Source organism: Crassostrea angulata, unplaced genomic scaffold, assembly GCF_025612915.1.
Source record: "Crassostrea angulata isolate pt1a10 unplaced genomic scaffold, ASM2561291v2 HiC_scaffold_254, whole genome shotgun sequence".
Classification (NCBI taxonomy): Eukaryota; Metazoa; Mollusca; class Bivalvia; order Ostreida; family Ostreidae; genus Magallana; species Magallana angulata.
The window spans coordinates 14,529-41,547 of record NW_026441807.1 but is presented as its reverse complement, the minus strand read 5'-3'; the positions used below and the strand labels follow the sequence as shown (position 1 = coordinate 41,547).

The following is a 27,019-nucleotide window of genomic DNA, read 5'->3' as shown; positions in this document are numbered from 1 at the left end:
ACACAATATTGTATTTTATGACATTAAAATATATCATAAGATATTGTATCATATGATGCAATACTTTATGATATTATACAATTCTGTATTATGAAATATAATGTTGTATCATATTTGTTGTTTCAAGATATTGTATTTTATGATATTATATGATATTTTGTCAAACCATGTTACTTTATCTAATATTTTGATACATGTATAAGAGATCATTAACAATGATTTTCATATATATTTTTTTATGATCAAGGTTGTCTCTTAAAGGTAATGCCTCGTCACAATTAGCTTTGTAATCTTGACTACCTATTTTGTTTACTATTTGTGACTGTAAGTGTATATAAAGCGTTTTACAATTACAAAGAAGGTAAATTGGAAACAAAACTTTCTTTAAAAGTAAATAAAACAGTGGTAGAAAAATGTTTAGTGATTTTATATAGCTCAGCAAATCAATACATTGATTTATCGATTGACATGGCTGTAAACTGAAGATAAGCTTGGTATTCCCGTGAATCACCTTCCTGGTCAAAAGAAAAATCTAACTGTGGTTGATTGGGGGTATATCTATCCGTGGATGTTCTATTTCATTTACTTCGAACTTAGTGAATAAGGTACAGTTTCGTTGTATATGCTTCATAATGCATTGCATGTACATGAAAAAAAAATGAATTTAATTTATAACTAAAAATAACCCGTGTTTACAAAGAGAGATAACATAGTGAAATCATTACGCGTTTTGCGAAAAAAGGTAGGTCAAGCAGGAGTAACAAAATACCTGTGAACCAATGCTCACTAGTGATTCATCCGCTCTGATAAGGATATGCAAAATAAGCAAAGTCGGCATTGAACAGAAAGCTGGCATCCAACTTGTACAAAAAATATATCCCACGATATGACATGCCTACACAAATAGTGTTTGAAAATTTCAAGCATCTGCGATAAATAGTTGCTGGGAAATCCTTGACGAAAATTTGTTTGAAAACTTAGGCTAAAAATAACAGAAGTCGTCATTTAACAGAAAGTTGACGTGCGATTGGTACAAAAATGTATCCCACGATATGGCATGCCTAAAAAATAGTGTCTTAGAAGCATCTGCAATAAATAGTTGCTAAGAAAAATTAAACATAATTTTTTGTTACAGACGGACAGACAGACAGACGAAGACAGACAGACAGATAGACAGACAGACAAGGTTAAAACAGTATACCCCCTTTTCCTTTGGAGCGAGGGTATAAAAAGAAGAATTATGTAATATGATACAATATATTATACTCTGATTTGAAAATCTAATAAATTCTTAAATTTTGATATAAGAAATCATTAACTACAATTTTCATATCCGTTTTTTATGGTTTAGGTGGCCTCATAAAGGTGATGCCTCGTCTCGGTGAGCTTTGTAATGTGTAATTACCTATGTTAACTTTTTACTATTTATGACTTTAAATGTAAATAAAGAGTTTTATGATTACAAACAATCTACAATAAAAACATAACTGATTTCTTCAAAAGTAAAAAAAAAAAACAGTATGAGGAATAAATGTTAAAATATTTAAATAACTCAGCGAACCATACTTGGGTTTATCGATTGACATGGTTGTAAACTGAAGATAAGCTTGGTACAGTGTAAGAAATAAATTTTAGGTTTCACACAAGGAATTAATTTTACTATTTGTTACCTTAAAGCTTTGATTAATTGATTAACTTTACACTCAGCAAATAATTTATGAAAGAGAAATTATAGTTAAATGCTTCGAGAAAATAACGCCTTATGCAGCTTCTAAGAGAGGTAATTGAGGGTAAACATACACCCAAGTACACCTGGGTTGCACATTTTGACGAACAGACTCAGCAACATCAAGGAAGTTGCGTCATGCGTATCTTAAAAAAAGTTCCATTGAAATTAGTGTGACAATTTAACTAAAGTAATAATTCTCATAGCCACTGAGTCCAAAATCAATACACTAGGCCTAAGATAAGGTGCCAAAAAAGGAAGAAAGAAAAGAAATTGTTTCTCTATATATGGAACTACAATTGGTTATTTCCTTGCGTAAGAACTTTTAGTGCTTTTTAAATAGTTTAGCAAACAAATACACAGGTTTATCGATTAAAATTGTTGTAAACTGAAGATAAGCTTGGTATTCCCGGAATCACCTTCCTGGTCTAAAGGTTAATTTAACCGTTGTTGATTGGGGGTATATTTATCTGTGGATGTACTATTTGATTTACCTTACTTCGAACTAAGTGATTAAGGTACAGTTTAGTTGTATATGCTTCATAATGCATTGTATGCAAAAGAGAAACTGAATTTAATTTATAACTAAAAATAACCCGTGTATTCATAGAAAGATATTATAGTTAAATCATTACGAGTGATTAGAGAAAGGTAACCCATGCAGTTATAAGAGGAATTGTAATTCATTTGTTACTCTTAAATGTATATACATATATATTGTAGAATTTCTTTTGATATAAATGCCATTTTAATATAGTTAACTACATTGAGACTTACAATTTTAAAGACACTATGTCACAAGATAGCGAAATTAAAGTTTTGTTAAATTGTTATTTGTGTTTGTCAATCGAATTGGCTGAATATCATCACATCCTAGTGGGTAAAGTATCGGGCTTGTGAACCACAATTCACGAATTCGAGTCAGCCTGGGACTTTTGTTCATATCAATTGATTGGGGGTTTTTAAAATCATAGCTTTTATATCTAAAAGTGCATATAATAAATCGATTGAAATAAACAATTCAACGAGACATCTGAATTGCCATATTGTGTCTTAGTTTCTTAAAAAAGCATTGATGAAAGGTGGTACTGACATGCCTCTTCCTCAATAATGTTCGCAACACTGCACAAACGGGAATTGTAAATGAATATGCGTAAGATAATATCAATTTTACCTGGCAATAAAATCCCTTACCGGTATTCCGCAAGTATAACCATTTAATGAATAATCTGTCGCATTTGTCATAAGGTTTTCTGTTATGCAGCTTATCATACTAAGGAAATTTGGGTCTGGCTCAGTATAGTGAACATAGCGTTAAATATGGGATATATTGCTTAAAACCTTTAATGCTAAATTATGTACATGTAACTGCTTATAATGACCTGATCATTTCATGTGTCCAGTGGTTACACCGTTATTGTTAACAAACGACACGCACGATTCTGATACACAAACGATCTCGCACGATACACGAACAATTACGCAGGATATGCAGACAATCACTTACTTACTGAAGTTTCACGACACACGAACGATAACGAAACGCAAAGGAACGATTCTACAGCATTTAACACGCAAAATCAAAAAACGATCTTTAATATAAGCATTACGAAAACGTATTGATTTTGTATTACAATGCTTGCGTATGTAGAGAACCCATGCACTGTTTTATTTTTACGAGATAAGCACTAAGATAGGAGCAACAGACCAATTAAATTGATTTGTATCTACAACAAATATTAAATTCTATTATAAGTTAAAGAAATTTAAGTGCAAAAAAGTTGATAAATGAAGATAATGCATAATTTCCACTTACTTAATCACATACGAGTTGATGATATGGTATACAATTTCTAATGTATGATTTAGAAATACAGGTAAAAATGTTACCTTAAGCTTGTTCCAAAGTATTTCGATTTTACTCATTCCATTTTTCAAACAATATACCGTTCATAAATGATTGAATTCCAATTATTCTAATTTCAAAGCGTCTAAATGAAATTAAATTCTACTGATTGTTAATATAATGTAACAGGAAAGAACGTGTATGGTATTTCATTCGAAAGCAAACTAAGCCTTGGTGGATAATTGTTTAATTTCAACCGTGGGATGGGTAAGTTTGATCGCTTTCATTCAACATGTCTCTCTTGATTGACGCAAATATGATTATATTTATGGGTCAAGATACGATGGACGCTTGCTATAGACTAATTACAAAATCATGAGAAAATTTTGTTTTTGATTTGTTAACCAGGATCTGTCCCAAATGACAACTTCCATAACTTTTTGATAATTTACTTAACGAATTGACATATTTGTCAGTGAAAAACAATTGGAATTAATAAATGGAATTTTTTTTTTCTCACAATTTTCTCTTTATTCCTGGATAAATTAACAATAACAATCATGTATTTCTAACGCTGATTAATAATTGATGGATCTAACTATATCCATTTTGAAATTATCTCGACTCCTTGCACAATTTTTCAACATTATCATACGGATACTGTCCAACTCTTTAGCACTGTTAAATCCTAGTAGATTATTTGTAAGTTTTAGCTTGTATTGAATTTTGAAGCGATAGAAAAGGCGTTTCTAAGCAGCAAAAAATAAACAGTTTTCATTCTAGTGAATAAATATTGGTTGGAAATTAAGATCTTCGAAATGTTGAGCAGGTGGAAACAGAAACTCATGCGAAAGAATAGATCATACTTTGCGATTTTTTTTCGGATCCATGGCTGTTATATTGTTTGCTGAAAAGTACAAATTTTGGTTAATACAACTAACATGGATAGTATACGATGTCATAACTAGTAATGATGCCGGCTTTTATTTTCTTTCAGATGAAAGGCAATTTCCTAACTAAAGCATTTCTCCTCTTCACATTAATTCCGGCAGTTGTTCCTAATAAATCTAGTAAGTTGATTTATTAATAAAAAGCTAATATTAATTATATTAAAATGTTTATTGCAAATGGCGAAAGCACAAGATTGCGAAAGAAATTTTTATACCTCGAGGATTGCCTTTTTTAGATTAACTACATTCATTTGTCTTTCCGATATGGCATCAAATCAAAAATCCAGATTACGTCATCTTCAAACATATTCCACGTTAGTACATGTATACTTACTGCATATATGTTATAAGTACAATAGTGAAAAAAGATAGCATTTTTTAATTTAACATCCGTAATAACGAAGAATATTTTTTAAAGTATTATCAAGACAATGTTATCCGTGAAATATTTCCCATGATATCATGCTATTTTTTCATGATTATTAGTGATTGAGACTATTTGTTGGCTGCTTTTGAATTTCTTATTTGGTCTCAAAATTTCACGGGTATTATTGTAATTGTCACTTCAAAATCAGACTTTTTAAAAAGGATTATTATTTCCAAAAATTGTACATGTAGTGTTTTTGTTTGACTTACTACCTCTAGAAAGTACATGATTGTACATGTTACAAAAGTTTAAAGGGAACATATGATATGGTTTAATATTAAGTTTATTTTCTAACATTAATGGAGGACATTTGTCTAGTGAAAACTTTGTTATAAATATTTTTCATTTATGCTGTGGCTTGAATAATCAAAGAAAATAGACAAACTGTATGATGATAAATCGGCAATTACGTATGTCACAAGAACTGTAAAGATTTTTTGACGAAATCAATGAAAAGAAAACCTAATTCAAGCATTTTGATTTTTATCGAATCAATATTTAAAATATTATCTTTGCCGAAATTTTTTGTGCTAGTTCAGCTACTGATTTGAAAAAGCAGAAAGTGACCCGAATTATACTAAAGCTGTGATGTGATAGCTACGGTTACTTCAAAGATAGAAATATATACTAGTAAAAATTTCCGAAAAAATCCTCGGACCCCCTAGACGAACATAAAGATCTCCACTACTAAATATATGAAGATTTATGATATTTATATTATTAATCCTCGAGATCTTATGTTTCCCAGCATGCCCATGCCTGACAGGTGCCATAGCCTAAGTCTTATAAGTCTCATTCTCTACATGGGGAGTAGCTCGTGTCCCAATCTGTAAAAAAAAAAGGCAGAGAAAAATCTTCCAGATGACCACTCTTTTGTCACGTAATAACATGTTCATGTATGCCATTTTAACAATAAATATTAATATTTACTGTAATGAAATTTATCATCATTAATATTTAGTACAAAAATCTCTGAAAATGAAATATTAGTTGAACCCCCTGACTCTATTTACTTAACCTTTGTGAATACGCGTATGTGTATTTATGTTTCTTACCTGTATAAATAGAGGAGGCAGAAAGACAGCTTCCAGTTGAGTTCTGGATAATTGTTTCTCACACCTCCATTTTATAGCAAGACCCTGCACTACAACATTCCCATCCTTATAAGTAAATGCGACCAAGTCCATACTAATGATCTAACGCATCGTGATCAGCAGTAAATCTTAATATATATTTCTGACCCGGAGCAGACCATCACTGTACATAATTACACATTTTTCCGTTATTCGGACACAATAGGCACGTTTTCGTTTTCGCAATCCTTCACTGTGACATTTTCCCTTTTCAATTATGTCGAATGTTCTACCTTTAATTATCATTTTGTTACACCTCACTGCACTTTAAAACATGGGTCACATCGCTCACATGAGCAACAACATACATAACAAGAGGCCCATGGGCCACATCGCTCACCTGAGGAACAATAGGTATGATAAAATCAGCTCAATGGAGTCATAATACAAACTATCTGGACAATGTACAATAATACATGTATATCTTGTATAAATAAAATCCATTTTACCCTGGATACTCTTATGTTTATAATCATTAGTCCCTTTTCTAACAGGATGATTTTATAGTCATATCATATGTTGAGTATTGCAGTTCTCAAAAAGATCCCTAACAATAGTTTATATATGGGATATAAACGTACATAAAACTCTGAACCTTCTCGTGAGGCCAAAGAATTAACAATTATAAAGAATCATCTGGCTGATTAGTTTCTGAGAAGATTTTTAAAGATTTACCTTATATATTCCTTTGTTAAACTTTGACCCCCCCCCCCCCCATTGTGGCCCCACCCTACCCCTGGGGATCATTATTTTCACAACTTTGAATCTACACTACCTGAGGATGCTTTCACACAAGTTTCAGCTTTACGGGCTAATTAGTTTCTGAGAAGAAGATTTTTAAAAATTTACTCTGTTTATTCCTAAGTAAAACATCGACCTCCCATTGTGGCCCCACCCTACCCCCAGGGGTCATGATTTTCACAAATTTGAATCTACACTACCTGAGGATGCATCCACAGAAGTGTCAGCTTTCCTGGCTGATTAGTTTCTGAGAAGAAGATTTTTAAAGATTTTCTCTATATATTCCTATGTAAAACGTCGATCCTATTGTGGCCCCATCCTACCCCTGGGGGTCATGATTTTCACAAATTTGAATTTACACTACCTGAGGATGCTTCCACACAAGCATCAGCTCTCCTGGCCGATTAGTTTCTGAGAGGAAGATTTTTAAAGATCTACTCTATATATTCATTTGTTAAACTTCGACCCCCCATTGTGATCCCACCCTCGGGTGAGCTAAAAGGTTAAGTTTACAATTCAATAAGTTGGGTTTGTGGAAGAACAGACTTTGAAAATTTTCGTAATAAATATTGAATTTTTTTTTAATTTTTAATCTTTAGCTTTAAAGATCTGTGTACAAACATAAAATTGTGAGCAAATCTCTGTATCTTGCCTATAATTCGAAGCTTAACACTCAAATATGGTTAGTAAATACAAAATTGTGAACAATGAAACACAAGAAACATGCACTACATGTATAACAAATAAAGAACACAATTTATTTTTTCGAAATGAATCATATATATACATGTATATACCTACATATTTCTGTCAGCGATATCAAACTCTATTTAAACTGAATAAACTCGAGAAAATGCCGAACATCTCAACAAAACCTATTGCATTAATCTACCATTACGCAAAAGATAATGCCGAATAATCGATAGAGTGAATTGTATTTCAGTACCCCTACATCAGATTTTGCTTAATTTGCGCAGGTAAACAGTTAACGTAACTGTTTGATTTACCGAAGTCTCTGTTAGATTTGATACGTAAAAATCACGAAACACAGACGTTAGTTTCCAGGTTAATAATGAAAACGAAACGAAAATCAGAACAAGCTAACACCAACGTCATGTGTGAAAACTGTCAACGCATTGAAATATTTAGCCTCAATTTACTTCACAAAATCGGCACCAATATATTTTTCATGTTTCAAAATTTCCCTTCATACGCGAACTGTTGCACAACAAGCAAATTCATCATAGTCAGATCGACCTTTTTTCGTATAATGTCCTGGCTGCTTTAAACAAAGAACCTCGTTTTAGAAGTATTGAATACGAGTCTTGGTAAAATGGGTATGCAAACCCGGGCCGTGGCAAAATAAAAGCCGGGGCACATCGGCAATCGTCAATTCCAAATACGCATTATTTTGCCGCAATATTTACAGCGAATACAAATATACTAGTCCATCAAATATTCTGAAATTTTAATGAGATTGGCAGATTAATAACTGCCAATCTTTTGTTTTGCCCAGGCCAAGTCTTGCCTACCCATTTTCCGGATGCCGAACCCAAAGCTATTAAACTGATTGAAAAAAGCATTTCCATTATCATTATTTTCGTAATAACTCTGATTTGAAACAGAATTACCCCTTAATTTTTGCAATTTATATTTTCCTTCCCATAAGGATAGTTTATGCTAAACTACGTTGAATTTGCCTCGGTAGTTCTTGAGAAGATTTTTAAAAATGCGACCCCTTTTTCTACAGTTTCAAGGTTTTCTCCGCTTTGAATACAGATCGGACTTTTATTTTTTCAATTTATATTTGCCCTCCCATAAGGATGCTTTGTGCCAGATTTGGTTGAAATTGGATAAGCAGTTTTAGAGAAGAAGTTCAAAATGTAAAAAGTTTACAGACGGACGGACAGACGGACGACGGACAAAATGTGATCAGAATAGCTCACTAGTGTTTTGAAGTCCTTTACAAAATATCTGAACAATGTCGTAAAATAGATCATGTATTAAAAAAGAATCCCAAATATATTCTGATGTCTATAATTGAGCCCCTTTTAACAGCCGAGGATGATTTTACAGTCATATTACATATGAAGCATTTCAGTTCTCGAGAAGATGATCAGACTTAAACATCCGTTTATGTATGGATTATAAACATACATTAAAACATTGAACCCCTTGTGAGGCCCAAGAATTGTCCTGGGGCCAGAGTCTTATAAAGAATCACCAATATGTCCAATGCTTGCAAATAAGTTATACCGTATATAATAACATTTGAGCTTTTGTGAATGATTTAAACCCTTTCCTTTGTAAAATTGGAACCCCCTTCCCAATATGGACCTTCTCTACTCCAGAAAATTATGATTTTGACTAATTTTACTCTACACTTACTGAACCGACTGAAGTTACAGCTTCCCTAGGCAAATTGTGTTTAAGAAGATGATTTTCACAGATTTTCCTTATAAATTTCTATGTAAAAATTTGACACCCCCCCCCCCTTTGTGGCCCAACCCTACCCCGGGAATCATGATTGGAACATACTTTGACTTTCGTTAGCTGAGGATGCTTCTACACAAGTTATAGCTTTTCTGCTCGATTAGTTTTTTAGAAGTAAATTTTAGAAGATTTGTCTGTATATGTTCTGATGTGGAAACCCCCACAGTGGTATCACCCTACCACCTGGGATCATGATTCTATTAAACTTGAATTTACACTACATGATGATGCATCTCCACCAGTTACAGCTTTTCTAGCGTTTCAGTTTCTGAGAATAATTTTTTTAAATATTTACTCTATATATTCCTATGTAAAAATGTGATCTCCATCTGTTGCCCCATCCTACTCTTGGGGATAATGATTTGAAAAACTTGAATCTACACCACCTGAGGATGCTTCCCAACAAGATTAAGTTTTTCTGTCCGAATGGTTTTTGAGAATAAGATTTAAAAAAACCCAACAAATTTTAAATGATTTTTAAATATCATGGTAGGCATGAACTTTCATTTAATTAACAAACTGCCCTTAACCGAAGGATGCTTTGTCCCGAGTGCGGTGGAAAAAGAAAAAGAAGTGAAAAAGTAAAAAAAAAACCGGACAGACATAAAAACGGACAGACAGACGGACGCCGGACAAAAAAGTGATACATGTAAGAAGCTAAATGGGCAGATAAAGGAGAAAAACTTACAAATTATTTTTTAAATTTAGAAAATCGACATCATACAAATAAAATAATACCGAAACTAATAATAGATAATTTGAAAGAAATTACAAACCAAAGGGAAATTCTGAATGAAATTGAAAGTTTTTATAAGAATTTATATAATAAAAATGATGAAAACTCTGACTATAATCTAAATGAAATTTTAACAAACATTGAAATAAAAACACTTAATAATAAACAAAGAGACTCCTTAGAAGGTGAAATTTCCTTACAGTTGTAAAACATATGGCAAATAACAAGAGTCCAGGTAGTGATGGATTTACAACAGAATTCTATAAAGTTTTTTGAAACAAGATAGGACATTTTGTGGTTCGATCTCTAAATTATTGGTACAAAGTTCGGAAACTCTCAGTCACACAGAAACAAGGAATTATTACCTGTATCCCAAAAGATGATAAAAGTATTTAAAAAAAAATGGAGACCAATAACACTACTAAACGTTGCTTATAAAATTGGTTCTGGATGAATTGCTAAGAGAATTAAAAATATGCTTGATACAATTATTAGTCCCGATCAAACAGGATTCATACCAGGAAGATATATTGGTGAAAATACTATACTGATATATGATCTTATGTAATATACAGAGGAAAATGACATCCCTGTTGTATTGTTAATGATTGATTTTGAAAAAGCCTTTGATACTGTTTCCTGGAAATGTATTCACAAATGTTTAGATTTTTTAAACTTTGGAGTATCCATTCAATCTTGGATATCTACTTTTCAATGTAATATAGAATCATCAATAACACAAGCTGGATATCTTTAAAAAAATTTCAAACCTAGCAGAGGATGTCGACAAGGCGACCCGATCTCTCCCTATTTATTCCTACTGTGTGCAGAGATGTTGGCCTATAAGATAAAAAGTAAAAAGAATATACAAGGAATAGTAATAGATGATACTGACTATCTGATATCTCAATATGCTGACGACGCTTTACTAATTTTAGATGGCTCAGAAAAATCCCTCAGAACAAGTATTGATGAATTGAATAATTTTTATACAATATCTGGACTCAAGATTAATTTATCAAAAACACAATTAGTCTGGATAGGCAGCAAAAAATATTTTACTGAAAAATGATGTCATGAAATGAATTTTCATTGGACAACACAATTTAAATTACAAGGCATCAAATTTGACGTAGATTTAGCAAATATCCCAAAAGTCAATTATGATAAAAAGTTAGTAAAAATTAAAGAAATCATCAATCAGTGGAACAAAAGACATACAACTCCTATTAGTAGGATTACTTTAATAAAATCTCTTTTCATATCACAAATGAATCATTTATTTATTTCACTCCCAACACCATCAAGTAAATGTATTAAAAACTTTTAATTTTCTTTGGAAATCTAAGGTGGACAAAATAAAAAGAAAACAAATTACACAAGAATACTCAAATTGGGGTCTCAAAATGATTGAAATAAATGATTACATCCAAAGTCTTAAGTCATCCTGGATCAGAAGATTGATAAATAGCCCAAATTCAAAATGGAATATATTATTAGATAAATCAATTAATGCAGACATAATGCTGAAGACTGGGTCAGACTTCATATCCTATATATTAACTAATTTAGTTAGAAACTTCTTTTAGAAGGAAACACTTATTGCTTTTAAAAATATACAAGATAGAATGAAATTACTTTTATGGCAAGAATTTCTTACACAACCCATTTGGTACAATAAGAACATTACAAGGGGGGGGGGATCAATTTTCTTTATTGATTGGCTTAATAAGAATATTGTTTATATGAATGATTTGCTGGATGAAAATGGGTCCTTTTTAAGTTCACAAGACCTTCTAAGTAAGTTTGATGTCAATTCAAACTTCCTTACGTATCTTGGTTTACAGAAATGTATTTTACTAGTTTACATTACCATGGAATCTCAAAAGAAGATGATAACCCAATGCCTTTTATGCCTTTCCACATTAAATTATTTTGCTCACCTCGAAAAGGATCTGAGATCATGTATAATATTCTAAACATGGAAAATGTTACATCTTTCAATAAATCAAAATGGGGATTATTTTTTCTGTTGTCAGATTTACAGTGGAAAACCATATACCAGTTACCTTTTGTCAACACTAAAAGTACCAAATTACAATGGCTGCAAAAATACCCAAAATTGCAGATTAGATGATTTCTATAAGAGATGGAAAACTTGGCTTTTTCTTCTCAAAAGACTTGACTGAACAGTTATAGCAGACTCTGACTGTATAGATATGATATAAAACTATATATCAAATTCTAACTCATGTTCAACAACCAGTTCTCTCTCTCTCTCTCTCTCTCTCTCTCTCTCTCTCTCTCTCTCTCTCTCTCTTCCAAGGAAACATTTTGTTTAGAAGTAAATTTTCTTAAAGCTGTTATAATCACTTTATTGTATACAAATGTATTTGATTGGTTAACTTCAAAATATTAAAAAAAAGTGATAAGAAAAGCTGATTTGAGCTTTCAGCTCAGGTGAGCTAAAAACCTGCACCAACTGAGAGCGTTAGCCGCCTCCTTTTTCTTTACATTGTGAAAGAAAGATCGTCCGTAAATCCTGTTACTGCCCTGTTGTCTGATTTTAAAAGGAATGAATTTAATTTGTTTTATTTTGATCGACGAATAGAAGGTAACATTGATGTAAAAACTTCATCAATGCGCTACATTTTCAATCAAATCATAAGACGTGAACTGTCATTGATCAAAAGTGTAAATAATGTAACTAAAATGGCACGTATGAATACACAACAATATCAGAACGGATATACCTTCAACTGATGCAGAGCTATTGAGCTGAAATTAATTAAACACGAAAAGAAAGATGAAATCTGAACCGGCTGAATTGAAAACAAAAGAGAAATACATGTATGGCTAGTGATATTATTCACTGTGCAGTGCATTCTTTAAAACTGGTTTTAGTGTGCGTTAGTTCGCTGGAATATGAGACTTGGCCTAACCATAATGCAAAGAGAAGCGATCATGGACGAAAAAATAGATGATATGCCGACAAAGAATAGCATGTAAGTGTTGAGTTGTAGTAACTATAGAGCCATTGAGGCCACGCCCCGTATAAAAACGTTTCTGGAAATTACCGTAAATATAGTGAATAAAACAAATATGAGCATTAATCCAAATGAAATCAAGTTAGATCTGTTTCCTATCTTTGAAGAAATGACCCCATTCGTCAGCTCTGCAAGATTTTGAGAAGTTTTTGGTATTTATATTACAATAGCTAGTAAGAGTAATATCCCCTTATTGTGATGTCAAAGTGATGTCAAAGTTCACGGCGGTCAATTGTCGTCTATGTCTTTAAAAACTACCATGAAATGCTTGTTGGTGGAATGAGGAACATCGATAATAAACTAAATTTCTTAGTCAATGGTTAACCTCAAGGCAAAGTTATCACAAATGATTATCATCCTAGTGTCCTTTATTTCCAATATTTTTGTCTACTACTTGCATGTTCAAAATATAGATGTAATATGTATTGTTTTGGAGCAAGATTATAGTAAACAAGCTACGTGTGACTTTTTTAAATAAAATGTTATGTTCCATAAAATGTTTTATATACAAACTTTCTTCGCTAATTAGCTACTAAATTTTTCAAATCTTCCGATTTCTGGGTATTGTTTCTATTATCTTCAAGTTCATTTTGATCGGGATCGAACTCTCAAAATCCAAAACCTTTGCCGCTCTAATTAGTTTTTTGTTAATACGAGGTGCAAAATTAAACACCACCTCCCCTACTCCTCCGTTGTCAGGATAAAATGTATAAATGTTAGTTATACATATTTGTATGTATATTTATGTGTGTAATTGTGTACATTTATGTGTGTAATTGTATATCTGTATGTATACAATTATATATATATATGTATGCGTGCATGTATGGGTATATATATGTTTGTGTATGGTTATATGTACATATCTTGTTATTCTTATGGTCTTTGTGCTATAAATTGAGTGAAATTTCAACTTTACAGGTGGTAGCCCTTTTTTATTAACGCCACCTTCTTGTTGCAAAAAATGTTATATTCATTATATAATAATAACTGGGATAAACACTAATTGCAATTTAACATTTCTAGGCCTAAATCCTTAATTAATCATAAAACCTTATCCCAGTTATTACATTAGCTAATATGATAATTGTAATTCTACATTTAATGTGCTTTAGTTATAATTATGTCATTTATTTGGTCAATAAACGACACAATCACTCATTAGGTAGTCAGGTTTTTTCTTATGGAATTCATGCAACAAGAACAAGCTGCGGAAAAAGGCATTCAACATTGTACTGCTCTTAGAATTCTCAGTATGAAAAAGTTGTGAAAAATATATTTTCAATAATTTGCAAAAAATGCTTTGAATACCTTATATTAGTAAACGTTGTCTGTAGGTTTAGCAGATCAACGGGTACGCGTACTTGTACGTGTACGTTACAAGTTAAAACTAAGCGTAACAGTTCACATTGGTTTTTTTTTGTTAAGCAGTTATAACGTGTATTTGTATCTGGTTTAAATGTAATGTTTTATATCCTCGCCTTAAAATCCGAGTCTTCATTGTCATAATCGAAAACTGAAGGTTGTAAAGGTTATCATTGTTTTAAATAATCATATATGTATATCTTATGTTCATCAAAGACGATTAAGAGTGATTGCATGTTTTGTAAGAGGAGATAAATGCAAATCAAAGTACTGAAGTACTGCCGGGAGTTGATTTTATCGATTATTATTAATTTTAAAATCAACGATATGTTATTTTGCATGGCAAGTAGATTCTAATCTGTGTCTGAATTACGCACATTTTTGTAATATGAATTCTCGAACTTTTCCGACAAGAATTTCGAGAAAACCCAATTTGAATCATGTTGTGTAATATTTAAAGATAGAATAAATTCCATCAAACTATGTATCAGTAATCGATATATTTCTAAAAATTGTACACATGTCTGAATCCAGGCAATATTGAACTCTAGTCTCGTTCAACCAGACGCTCAACTGTCTCCGTTAATCTCCGACTACCAAGAGAGAATCTCTGTTTGTCTGAGATTTACGGATACAGCCGAGCATCTGGTTGAACGAGACTAAATTGAACTCTGGCGTAGGAGTTCATATGACGACAAAAATATCTAAATTATTCGAACTATTTTAAATCTGACTATTTTCAAGGTACATGTATTTATAAATATGTTTCCTTGAAAATAAATGGTTCAGCATACATTAAACCGAATTTATCTGTTATTTTCAAGATCTAAGTCTTGTCAGCGGTGATAATTTGTGCTTAGGTCCAAACACGGTTTCACTTTCGGTTTGCCAGGGTAACTGCATAGGAGAGTTGATTAAAATCAACTCCCAAAAATGATGAGGTAAAATACACATTTTTCTTTCTGCACGTACGCGTACACGTTAGTTTGCTAAACCTCTCTAATAGCTTTATAAAGCTAAAAAGCATATAATTACCAGGTACATTCGGTAAATCAATAGACTATAAATTGAAAGATATCTTATCCTATAATGTGTATGATTGGAATTTCTGCTGCAAACCCACTAACAATAGAGTTTTAATATTAAAGGGAAATTGTCACGATTTTGGTGAAATTTTCTTTTTCCTTTTTATTGTTCACACTTTTTTAAAAATCAAAGACAATTTGAGTATCAGTCGTAGATAAACAAATTTCGAACCATGATTTTTTTTTTACATTGATTAAATACGACGGTTGTTAAAAAAGTTCTTGGACAAAGTGATTTACGAAAAATTGCTGTGTACTTTGTAGGATGACGTATGTTTTATTAAATGACTACCAATTGAAAATAAGTATGCATAAAAATCATTTGATTTTGAAGTTGTTTCCAAAAATACAGCTATTTTAGTTTGCATGAATTGGATTTACGGAGCACTACTTCATATTTACACGACGTCAGATGACGTAAAACTACTGAGAGGCAATTTAAACCTGTCACTCTATTTCAAAGTAAACACATGTTCACGTCATTATTTGTCAATTTTTTGTATAATGTGATTTGTGTTACATCGTAGATCATTTAGGTCCGAAAATCTCTGTCCACGCGGTTTCGAAATCAGATAAGGAAATAAAGCGTCAAAAGATGCAAGATCCGGGCTCTATTGGGGCCGGGGTGCTGCAAGAGCTCAAGATATCAGTATTTCAATTTTCAAACCTTCAATTCCAGTTGTGGTTCCTATTACAAACCTTTGTCTTATAAAATAGCAGCATCTAAGAACCTTTTGGTCTCCATCGAAGATTTTTCTGCGTGCACACAAAATTTAATGACGGCCCGGTGCTCCAGAGTGTCCATTGACGTAAACGTTTTTTACTCATTTTTGTTGCGTTGGTTGTCAATATTTGACGATAAAACGGCCAGAAATTCTTCAATTTAATTCAAACTTTCACAAAATGACTTTCATAACTTATTGTAATCTCATATGAAATATCGTTTATTTTTATGCGCTTAAACTGTACATTTTCTTAAAAAGTAAAATGTGTACAAACTATAAATCAATTAAAAACTGACATGCTCCGTGAAGCATATCTTATCAAATAATCAATCTGTATATTTTTAAAGATTCATTTAAAATAAACACATTTTTACATATTTCTTGTAAAATACGTCAAGATTGAATATGAACAGTTTCGCTGGTATTATGCGAATAAGTCAGCTCACAATCAAATCTGTCCGCGAACTTTTCTAACAACCCTCGTATAGGGATTAAACAATTTTCAATCTACTAATTCGGTTTAACATAAATAAATAGTTTCTAGCGTTTGTTAAATGCATTTAAAGTATCAAGCTGGATTTTTTTCTTTTTATCACTCAAAATGCAAAAACATAGTCTGGGCTTTGTATACATAACAAGAATTGTAAGCTCTGTATCTCGCTTATAACTGACACTTAAATTTTGTTTGACTATTTAAAGACCTTTCTGAAGCATTGTAGACATTAGAAAAAGGGGTGGTTACCAAAATCGCGACCATGCACTTTAAGTAACAATGCATTCTGAAAATCCTACCGAGAAGTTTTTATATAGTCTTAAAATCTTTATGGAAGTGATTTTTTTCACCTGAATTCTATCGTTGTATAATCCGAAATCTATCAAAATTAAGCAAAGGAGATATTTTTTAAAAGTTCTATTCTATTAGTCTTCTCGAATATATGAATGAATATCAAGATTCTGTGTCATAAATTTGGATTTATAATTTTTTGTTTTTTGAAAATACACATTTCAACCATTTTTTCTTTTTTAATTGGTTTAAGTATCATAGAATTGAATTTTATCTCTCTGACTTGAAAGAGTGTTCCATATGAAGACTCTCTGTGGGTATATTTTTAACAGTTCATAGTCAGTTTCCATAGCAACGACATTGAAACATTTTGCTTCTGGCCAAAATGACATATAGAGTACCATTATATAAATAACTCGTATGCTCCCTACATGCATGTAGGTTTGATCATGACATAAGCAAGTAATCAATGTATTTGTACACCTTAATTGTTTTCAGTGAAATGTACAGATAACAATACCATCGGTTTCATAGATTTAGCTTATAAAATAGTGAAAAACAGGCACATTAGATAATATCAATTTGATTTTTAGCAGGCAATTGAAAGCGGAAATAAACATTTTTTTAATAAGATAAGACATTGGTCTAATAAATACAATCAAAATTGGCTTGGGTATATTCACTGGCTTTAACATACAACTATTTGAAGTTACCGCTTTTCCACAAAATCCAACTTAAAGTTACTTCCCTTTGTTGACTCTTCTGTATTGAAGTACAAAAAAAGACGTCACAACAACATGGCAAAAGCAGACGTTTGAAAAGCATAGATCAAATGGGGTGGAGAAAGCATGTGATTTAAGTTTAAGTGTATTAAGAGTTAGTCTCTAATCAATTGGTGAATATGAAATGAACCATGCTCTATTGGGATTTAGCTTAATTACCGATCTGTGCTGTATTAAAACCTTTTGTAAACACTTGACTGTCTTGTACAAAATGATCAAGTGAAACGTACAGAGATTTCCTCTACATAAGTTTCGGTAATCTGACAAACGAATCCAGCACTCAACCAAGGAAGCGAATGAGCTACCAACCTGCAACACTTATATAGAAGTGCAATACTATTAAACACCCCCACCCTGGACTGATGGTGTGGTCCAAGATGGAAAGAATCGCAGGTTGTACTCTTAAAGAGTTTCAACCCATGATGAGCATAGTTCTGAGGTACCCACAGCGATTACATAAATCCATCATTGCCATGCATTTTATGTGAAAGTCAGATCTGGTGTCAGTGATGTGGTTTGATTAAATTAACCCCAAATCTCTGGAATATACATGTTTAAAACCTCATGAACAAGCGAAAAAATAGGATCATAAAAAGGCAGTCTATGGAGATAAGATGTAGTCCATAACAGTCCTTATTCCAACTGGTTAAGGTATGTTTATTCACATCCAAATCAAATAATTTTCAACCAATCTTATAGTCTGTTCAAGCTTCCATCGCTTGTTGATTTTCTCAATGAATACACCTCAGGTCTAAATGTACAGAGTTAATTTTAAAAATCAGGCATCAGATTCCCCTGGCAAACAAAATTATCCCCCCCCCCTCAATCACCCTTTCCAATCATTAATACTATCATCCAGGTTCTTCATGTTATTCGCAATGTGAAATTTCAGTGGTTATCATTTTTTTTAAATTGATAATTTAAGGTTTTCTGTATAAAGTAATAGAAAATACAAATACCCCCCCCCTCCAAAAAAAATGTTTTTCACCTTTTTGATTTATATTCTTCTTTCGCATCATGTTATATTTCATACCTAAGTTGTTTTTGGGCTGTTTTTTTTTTGTTGTTGCTGATTTTAGCCATCTTAATGAAGCAAACAATGATGGAAATGTAATTTGGAACAGACTACTTAATTTAGATTAATAATATACATGTAAAGTTAACAGCATTAAAGTAAATGTAAAGGTAAAGGTAATTTGGGAATTTGTTTAAAATGATAAATTTTGTTATAAATTTGTTGTAAATATATTAAAATACAATTGTAGGATAAAGTGTATGCTGCAGAAATAAATGAATTTGGCTCTTGTCATCACAACAGCGAGAGTCTGTCAAATGGGAGACATAAAACAGAAAATGTGAGTTGATGATTTTAAACAAAATTAATCAAAAAGTGATGTCACATGTAGATATTCAATCAGCTGATAGTATATTATCTATCATGCAGGGATCAACAGTTACACTTGTCCAGTTTCTGTGTCCAGCTGATTTTTGTATTTGGACAAGTCAATCTACACAAACACTTGTCTGGTTTCCAGTTCATTTTTCTCGAACAATTATGATATGATGATAGACCTCAAAAAATGTCATGAAAAATAAGAACATTAGAACATTTTTTTTCTTTGTAATGGAAGAGATCAAACTTTAAGTATATAAAAAAAAATATGAAATTTCAGTGAAGGTTGAAAACCTATATCCAAACAATATAGTAGCTTAGTTACTGAAATAAATGTTCTAAATCTACCTGTCAGTGTCATATCACTAGAACACACCAGCAGAATGAGTAGAATATTCTTCTCTTGAGTGATAAGATATGTTTTAAACCTTAATAATTTATTTCATTGACAAATATTAAGAATATTTTTTTATACTGACCAAGTACTGAGATACACTGCATTTGATAACAACAACAATAAGGATAATTTTTAATGAAATATTTTGTGACAGTAAATAATATGGAGAACAACCATACCAATACCATACCATACCTCTTATCATTTTCTATCATTTATTTTATATGCTATTCATAATTTTCCATACTTTTCAATGACAAATTACAATTTAAAATAGCATTTACATAAGTAAGCAACTTGCCCAAAGAACAGGTTAATATTTTAGTTAATGGCGGGCCCTGTTATGCTATATCTAATTCAGTTGCAGCTATTAATTAGTGCCTGCAGCTATAGACTAATATTCCAAGTAAAAATAACATAAATCAATATAACTTGAGATAATAATTAAAAGCCATTTCCTCTTTTTCACCTTTGAAAAGTTGTACATGTAAACATAAACACATCAGGATTTTTCTTCTTATTTGAAAAAAAAAAACATTCAGTCAAATTTGAACATGTCTGTTGTGGTATTTTATGCGAAATACATACATGTAAATGATTTTATTAAATGATCCATACATGTTATATTTTACTTTTTCAACATTGCAGAGTGTTGAGGAAAATGATCAGAACAGTCAAGTGAATACCCAGACCAGCAAGACAGTTAGACATACAATGCTAGATGAACAAATAATAAACAAACTGAACTCGCTAAAATATTGAGCAATTCAACATTAATGTATTGTCACTGTGTTGTGTATTTTTATATTATTTTCATGATTTGGAATATATTTTGAATATAAATTGGAGGAATTATTTATTAGTTTTTAAGTAAGTGTTGATTTTTATTTCTGGAGTTGCATTGAAAAGAAATATCATTTTCCCCTTATGCGGATATTTGGAGTTATCTGCCCTTTATCAAACAAAAACATCAATTTCAGCCTTCCTAATGTGGTAAAAATCATAAATATTGTTATCTATTCAAGCAGTTAACCTATTTCATTAATGGAAAATATCTAAAAACAGAATTTCATTCTATTATTATTTGTTAAGACTCATTTAATAAGGTATTCTTGCTTGGAGTTATCTGGCCTTTGCAAAAAATATATAGAAACAATTCTTATAAAGCCAAATTAAATTATCCTGATACATTGAATTTAAAATATTTTGAAATATTTAATCAGTTTCTCATTTATTTAAGCAGAAAAAGTATTTTAAAGGAGTTTTATGACCAACTTATTGTTTAAAAAATATTTGATAAAATATTTTAGGGGGTTGGGAAGGTGACAAATAAACAAATGTTGGAAGTAAAATAAACAAAAACGAAAAAGATACCCGCTCTAGTTTTTATAAATAATATTTTAAATAATTATAATGTTTTAAAATTTTCAATTGAATTATTTTTTCTTTGCCTGCAATATTTGAGAGACTTTCAAAAATACAGGGTGAAAATTGAAATATCAAAATTTAGAAATTTTGGCCATCTTTGAGCCACCAGCTTTAAAATGAACAAGGACATTGAGATTTTTTTTCTCTTGTATCATGTACATCTGTATTTGTACTATGTATATTATGTGTGAAATATCTTGAAAATTTATAAATGAGCCTGTCCTGTGACTTTGAGTCTACCTTATTTTCCAACTCAAAAACTGTGTATTTGGGCCCTATATGAATGAAATTGGTTACCATGGCAACCAAGGTAATGGGCATCATTTTGATGGTGGATAATGTCATTCCTTATGAGTATAAATCACCTGAGAAAGTTTCATGAAAATCTGAGATCATGCGTGCCATGACCCTATAGTAAAATTTTGGTTTTTACAGAGAATTGATGTTAAATATTCAACTGTAAGACAGTTTGTTATCTATATATTCAATAACTACTAATTGAATAGTTCAAATATACATGTACGTTAACTAATCACAAGGGGTGACATCATTGAAGTTTTTTTTAGATAAAGATATATTTAATTTAAACTACATAAGTTTAACTTAAGTACTAATAATAAATCACTTTTTTAACAGGAACTGCTTTAGTCACTTTGTGTCCAAAAAATCAGACTGAGGCAAATAATGCATCAACGAAACTTGGATGCGGTAAAGATAAATACGGAAACAATCAGTATTTGTGTCTTCCCAATAAGGAAAAAACATTTTTGGTTGAACTTTGTTTTGATGGAGTAATGGGAATACAAGATAAAGGTACGCTAAGCTTTAAGACGTTAATATTTAAACTGTACTCAAACCTTATTTTTTTCTGGTAAAATTATATAATCTTGGTAAAAGAACATTTTGTTTTAAAATCTACAAATAAAAAAAAAAGATTAGATTTGTATGAGAATTGATAATAAAATAAAATGCAAATTTAAAAAGGATGTTGAATTTTAATTCCATAGGGACAACTCATGTTTATGTATTGAATGGTCAAAACATTCATAAGGTCCTCTGATTAATAGATTATCATTTTCCAACTAAAAAGGGTACTTTTCATAATGTTTGACCCAAATTTTATTGCAGGTGTTGTAAATCTTAAGGAGAAATTGGTCAGAGGTACTTTCGCATTTAAATAGCGAGAAAACAATCTGAAATACGTCCTTTTATTACATGTATCTAAATTGTAATTACATCTATCATTCACTAAAGGATATAATTATTCACCTCTAAAAACACCATAGTGCATTGTCCTCACATAAGATCTGGGTACTATTTCATACTGCTAAAGTCTTATATTCTTCATATATGTGCAAAAATATATCATATTAAATAGCAATGCGTTAATTTATGAAAACATGTATTTTCTTGACGTATTGTGTGACATGCAGATCCAATGGACCATGTGTTTATTCCTAATGTTATTTTTAATAAAAATTACTTACTAATACATCTGTGTACATATATATGTCTTCGTAATTATCTATGAAACACTTTTCACCATAACAACTCCTGACTAACCTAAATACTTACATGTACTTTACTTACTTATTTACTATTTCAAAACAATATATAATTATCTTGCCATATTTACAGTAGTTTTTTTTTTCGAAAATATATTATGAATTGTGACTGTCATATATAGACAGCTATTGGAAGTTCAAATAAATCAATTGCTAAGTTAATTATTGTGTACATGTAATTGTAAACGTCTGCAATTAGAATGTTGTAAAACTGATGTACGATTTCAAAAAAAAATATAAGATATGAGGGGTGATTTTAAAAAAAAATACATAAGATATACATAAGAGCTCATAAAACATTAATGATTGACCGCATGTACAAAGGACGTAAAAGTAAATTGAGGCTATAAAAAGTTTAGAAGTCCTATTAATCAGTACATGTATGTAACACTTATCAAAAAAAAAGGATAAAATTCAATAAACTAAAAAAAATTAACTTTATTTGGTTAAACATTTCGAAGTCTTTGTTTTGCATAATCATAAAAGTTCCTGTTATTTGATAAAAATAGAATTGTCAAAATGCAAACAATGTACTCTAACTTCAATTTATATTTTAGGAATTTGTTTAGAAATACATGAAGGGAAGTTGATTCAGCACCGCTGCCACTTTTTTTCTAATGGATGTCCTGAGACACATTTTTTCGATTATGAGTTTTATAAATGTAAGTAGTTAAGTATAATTTTCAAAAAATTACATGAAGGTTTTGTTTAAAAAAAGTTATTTAAAAAATGTATCAAAATAACATTTTAGTATCCTTGTTAGATCCTGCATGCCAAAACATCAATACAGAATTCCACTGCTATGTCTCGGATCCGTTTTGTTCACTAAAACCACGTACAGAAGAATCATCCAGTCATGGCGCCATTGTTAATGTAGTTATTAGCGGCTTGGCATTCTTAGTTCTCGTTGTCACCATTTTCATCTCCTGTTGGTGCTTGAGAAAAAAGAATCAGAATAAAAGTAAGAATTTTATTGCAAATATTTATTTCTTATGTAAACTAAACACAGCGTTTTGTATACACGTTTTCACTATTATTAAAGCTGATATAAATTCATAAAAGTGTTTGGTATTCATATTGTTTTCGATCGCTCCTCAAGTAAGGCATCACTAATAATAACGCTTAACGGAAAATGGAACGGAAAGGAAAATATAAAATCAAATGATTCACTTGAAGAGGTTATACAATTGAAGAACAAACAAGCTATTTAAAACAGGTGTTCATGTATAAAATGATTTGCTAACAAATAGCAGTTTTATTGATATTTTATTGACGTTTATTTATGAATCTCACAATCTTTTGTTTTTTATTTTGCTTGAGCGCGTAACCAAAGACCTTAAGAACTATAACAGAACATGACAAAAAAAACACAAGACTCCAATTTGTCATTTTGATTCATATAATGATTTCCTAAAACCATTTCGACACAGGTTTCCACCGTGGGAAGATATACCATTAAAAAACTAGTTCTTGCAATCATATTGTTAAAAACATAACCTTCCTGCTAGGTTGTATCTCTTTTGCATCAAATAGTTGGCAGCACCGATGCTTGCATTTTTACACACGCTTAATAACAGAGTCTAAATTGTAACTAAAATGGAACGTCCCTGGATCTGTGTTATGTTTATCTAATTTTTCTTCCATTCATGTGGTTTTTTAAGTTGTTGTTATGAGTTTGAAAATTAAGTGTGCTACATAAATGAATGTTCATTGTTCAGCAACCTGATTTTGACATTGTGTCTTGATACTTTTATCCTTCTGACGGCATAAACTGAAACGGCGCACGTATCATTAAGATCTAATCTATGATTAAATCTAATGAGAGAGCTTTTCAGAGCATTTACATAAAAGGTAACGGTAAGACACCCACAGAGAAAATGAAATAACCTTTTTATATTTATTGGAAATCAACAAACAGCATTTTATTTATGTAAACACTTAACACTGACTGTCACATCTCCGTACACACATCTGGAATACGATGGTCTTATATTTCACAAATTATCTAATCCATTTTGTTTGCACAAATCATATATAGTTACCTAAGGGTCAGCGGTAGAAACATATTACAAATAACGCGCAGTCATTTTTATCAGTTTCTACAAATAACAATAGAAATAGAAAACTAATTAACAGAAGTCAGAGATAAAAGAAAACTAGTGAATATTTATAAATTTATGTCGGCTTCAAAGGTTTTTACCAAATGAATAATTATGAATTTATGTCGGCTTCAAAGGTATTTACTAAATGAATAATTATGAATTTATGTCGGCGTCAAAGGTATTTAGCAAATGAATATTTATGAATTTATGTCGGCTTCAAAGGTATTTACCAAATGAATAGAATAAGAGCTTATTCTAGAGTCACGGGCCTATATACCCATGTCCTATTGTATGTGATGCTTTTTTTTAATCTACCTTTCATTTGTTTTCTAAAAATCCAAGACTATATAATTAAAAGTTTAATACACGTACATTCTACATGTTTCCACATAAGTAAACACCATTTGTTTGCATCCATACTATGTGTCTGTCCTTTTTTCATCAGATGAAATGGCATGTACCCTTATTGAAAATGACTCATATAAATTAAATATACACCCTCTGTGACAAACCGCTAACTTACTTAAAGTTATAAAAACCATGCATACATCTATGAGAATATTCAAGAATATTTAAACATCATGATTTGAAAAAAAGGTCAAATTTTGGCATAACTAGATCTTGACCTTCGAGGTTCTTAAGTATATAAACAGAAAGTCATGTGAAACATGTGAAACTATTTTTTTCGTTTAATTTGTTGTCAAATGAAATATCAATATGAATTACTTTACGAAAAACACATGATTAAACACACTTTTAAAGTAAATTTTAAACTAACTTTTAAACCTAATATAAACCTTTGTAAGAAATCTCTTTTCGTTCCAGCATTTATTTTTACGAGTAAATTTGTGTGTGTCGTTGGGGGGGGGGGGTTGCGTTCATATCACTTATTAACATTTTGTTTACTAGTTTTAAGGTCTCCTGCAAAAAGAATTAAGGCTATCAGAATAGTCCTTCTTGGAAAGAAAGGAGCAGGGAAAAGTGCGACAGGAAATACAATCCTTGGGACGGAGTTCTTCGAATCTTCGGCCATAGAATCATCTACAAGTGAATGTATTCAAAAAATATCAGTTCGGTTAGGTCATAAACTTGTGATTGTGGACACTCCTGGAATATTTGATTCTTCGCGTTCAAATAAGCAGACTCAAGAAGAAATTTGCAAAAGTATTAACATGACCTCTCCTGGACCTCACGCTTTCATTCTAGTATTTAGTATTTCGAGGTTTACAGAAGAAGATAAAAACTGTATTGAACATTTTGTCAAACATTTTGGGGAAGAAATGTATAAATTCAGTATTATTCTTTTTACTCGTGAAGATGAATTGCAAGAAAAGGAAAGCACTATTATGGATTTCATCGAAAAGTCTCCACCAGAACTTAAAAACCTTATACAAAAATGTGACCAAAGATTCATTGCCTTTAACAACAAATTAAAAGACAAAACCCAAAATCCACAAGCTGAAAAACTTTTAAATATGATTTCAATTAATATTAAACAAAACAAAGGGAGGTATTATACAGAAGAAATGTACACGGCCGCCACAAAAATTCTGAAAGAAAGGAAAACGAAAATATATTCTAAAACAACAGATGGCCGCCTAAAAGTACGACAAGAAAAAGGAAGAAGAATTACAGCTCACCTTGACCTGAATAAGAACGATGGGGAAGATATAAAACTAGTAGAAAATGTTAAATAGAAAAAAAAAACAGGAAAAGAATGATAAATGTAACAGGAGGAAGAAAGGGTAAAAAAAAATCCGAACTACTTAGATCCTTTTCTGGAATTCGTTTATTTTGAAATGGAGTTAAATTTATTTTATTAAATATGTTTGATTGGACTTTTTGTGATTGTTTTAGTACAAGTCAAGATGTTGATTAAGCTTCATTAGTATAATAAATTCATAATTTAGATAATCCGTGAATTTCGATGGTTTTGCGTTTTGGGCATGTTAAACAACATGCATATCACTTTGAGTATCAGTGTTTGTTCTCTTAGCTCATGACATCTGATTCTTGCCGTATGTTATATGTTATGATCAAAGGTTGTAAAACTTGTAATGATAAATCTGACCGTGTGTATTAGTCGTTTGTTTTAAATCTAGTTGAATTTTCTTCATCTTTTTTTTCATTATATGCAAACAGTTTCGACATTCAAAAGATTGCCATTGGAGGATGCTCACTCCTCCATGTACCTGATCCTACCTCTATATTTTTAAAGGTCCGTGTTGCTGTGCTTTGAATTCGTATTCCGTTTTATGGATTTCTGAGATGGTTGACAGTTTGTTATTGTCATT

At 31.2% G+C, this 27,019-nt stretch overlaps 1 protein-coding gene across 1 annotated transcript; it reads left to right on the top strand.

Moving 5' to 3' along the window:
* Window positions 1-527: 527 nt before the first annotated feature.
* LOC128169902 (GTPase IMAP family member 4-like) lies at window positions 528-26,735 on the top strand. Its single transcript, XM_052835935.1, has 6 exons — window positions 528-605; window positions 4,570-4,642; window positions 21,695-21,871; window positions 23,181-23,285; window positions 23,387-23,584; window positions 25,635-26,735. The coding sequence occupies exons 2-6, from the start codon at window positions 4,570-4,572 to the stop codon at window positions 26,420-26,422; spliced, it is 1,341 nt and encodes a 446-aa protein (XP_052691895.1). The 5' UTR covers window positions 528-605; the 3' UTR covers window positions 26,423-26,735.
* Window positions 26,736-27,019: the final 284 nt, after the last annotated feature.